Below are 1392 nucleotides of genomic sequence, written 5' to 3'. Positions count from 1 at the left end.
GGAGGAAGGAAGGCACAGGGCGGCGGCGGCGGCAAAGGGGGAAAGCCACGCCCCCGCGGCACGGGAAGGCCCCGCGGCCCGACGACCGTCCAGGGGACGGCGGGGGTGGGACACGAGCCGGCGCGAGAGGGGACGGACGCGGGCGGGACCCGGGGCCGGCGCGGCAACGCGGGGCGGCGCGCGGGGAACCCTCCCCGCGGAAGACGCGCGCGTCTGGCGGACGGGCACGACCGCGGCGTCCCGCGGGACCGTCCGCCTCGGCGTGCGAGTCCGCGGGGCACGGGCGCCCGCAACGCGCTCGCTCGCGGCCGGCGGCCGCGGCACGGGGCCGCCCTGACCCGACTCGAGCGCCCGGGCGCGAAAACGTCATCCCCCGGTTCGGGCATCGCGGAACACAGTGGGGGGCGGGACGGACAAGACCCGGCCGCGGGCTCGTCTCTGCGCGGATACCAACCCCCCCGGGATGACCGCTCGCTCGCTCGCTCGCTCGCTCTAAGCCAGACGGGACCGCGAAGCGACGACCGCCAGAGTCTGAACTTAGGGGGACGGAGGGCCCCCGGAAGGGGGCCCTGCGAAGGGACACCCCCAGCCGCGCCACCCCGCGGGGCAAGGCAACCCCCGGGGGGCGATTGATCGTCAAGCGACGCTCAGACAGGCGTAGCCCCGGGAGGAACCCGGGGCCGCAAGTGCGTTCGAAGTGTCGATGATCAATGTGTCCTGCAATTCACATTAATTCTCGCAGCTAGCTGCGTTCTTCATCGACGCACGAGCCGAGTGATCCACCGCTAAGAGTCGTACGAATCGGGTCGTGGCCCGACGCGGGGCACACGCGGCTGGCACGGCGCTGTTTTCCCGGTCCCGCACCCCCAAACCCGAGAGGGGAGAGGAGGGCGCGGGCGGGTCGCCTCGGGCCGGCCAGCAGAGACAGAACGAGAACGAGACACGGAGGGGGTCGGACAGACGGAGACACGGGGACGGGGACGCCCGGCGCCACGGCCACGCCAGCGCGGGGGGCGTGGCGGGCGGGCGCTCGGACGCCCCCGACCCCACAGGCGCCCCGGGGGTGCCCACCCCCGAAGCCCGGGCTGCGGGAGAAGCGGCCCGCCCGCGAGCGAGCGCGGGCCGCCCCGACCCGGGACGGGGGCGGAGTCTGGGAGAGACCGGGGACCGGCCTCCCCACGGGCCCGCCGCCCCGACCCCTTGGACGGACGGGCGACCCCCGACGGGTCTTTAAACCTCCGCGCCGGAACGCGATACCAGGTACCTGGACACGAGAGGGCGGACGAGCGAGGTAGGGGGGGCGGCGACGCCCGGGAGGCGGCCGCCGGACACCCTCCCCACACCCCCGAGCCGCACCACCGCCGGCCCCACCCGCCGCCGCCCCCCCCAAAC

The 1392-nt window shown here is 75.8% G+C and overlaps 1 protein-coding gene and 1 non-coding gene across 2 annotated transcripts in view; one reads left to right on the top strand and one right to left on the bottom strand.

The window, feature by feature from the left end:
• Positions 1–641: 641 nt before the first annotated feature.
• Positions 642–794, bottom strand: LOC122103051. Its single transcript, XR_006146682.1, has one exon. It is a non-coding gene; the product is annotated as a 5.8S ribosomal RNA (ribosomal RNA).
• Positions 795–1052: 258 nt separating this feature from the next.
• The window catches only part of LOC122103050 (collagen alpha-1(I) chain-like), a gene marked incomplete at both ends in the record, with an annotated part of 9550 nt that continues 9210 nt past the window's right edge, over positions 1053–1392 (top strand). Inside the window, one exon of the mRNA XM_042673573.1 lies at positions 1053–1291. Within this exon, the coding sequence (XP_042529507.1) occupies positions 1053–1291 (239 nt within the window). The remainder of the gene's footprint in view (positions 1292–1392) is intronic.

This window comes from Dipodomys spectabilis, unplaced genomic scaffold (genome assembly GCF_019054845.1).
Source record: "Dipodomys spectabilis isolate Male_0828 unplaced genomic scaffold, ASM1905484v1 ptg001481l, whole genome shotgun sequence".
Taxonomy (NCBI): Eukaryota; Metazoa; Chordata; class Mammalia; order Rodentia; family Heteromyidae; genus Dipodomys; species Dipodomys spectabilis.
Note: the sequence above shows the minus strand (reverse complement) of the source record. Positions and strands in the feature narration are given on the sequence as shown.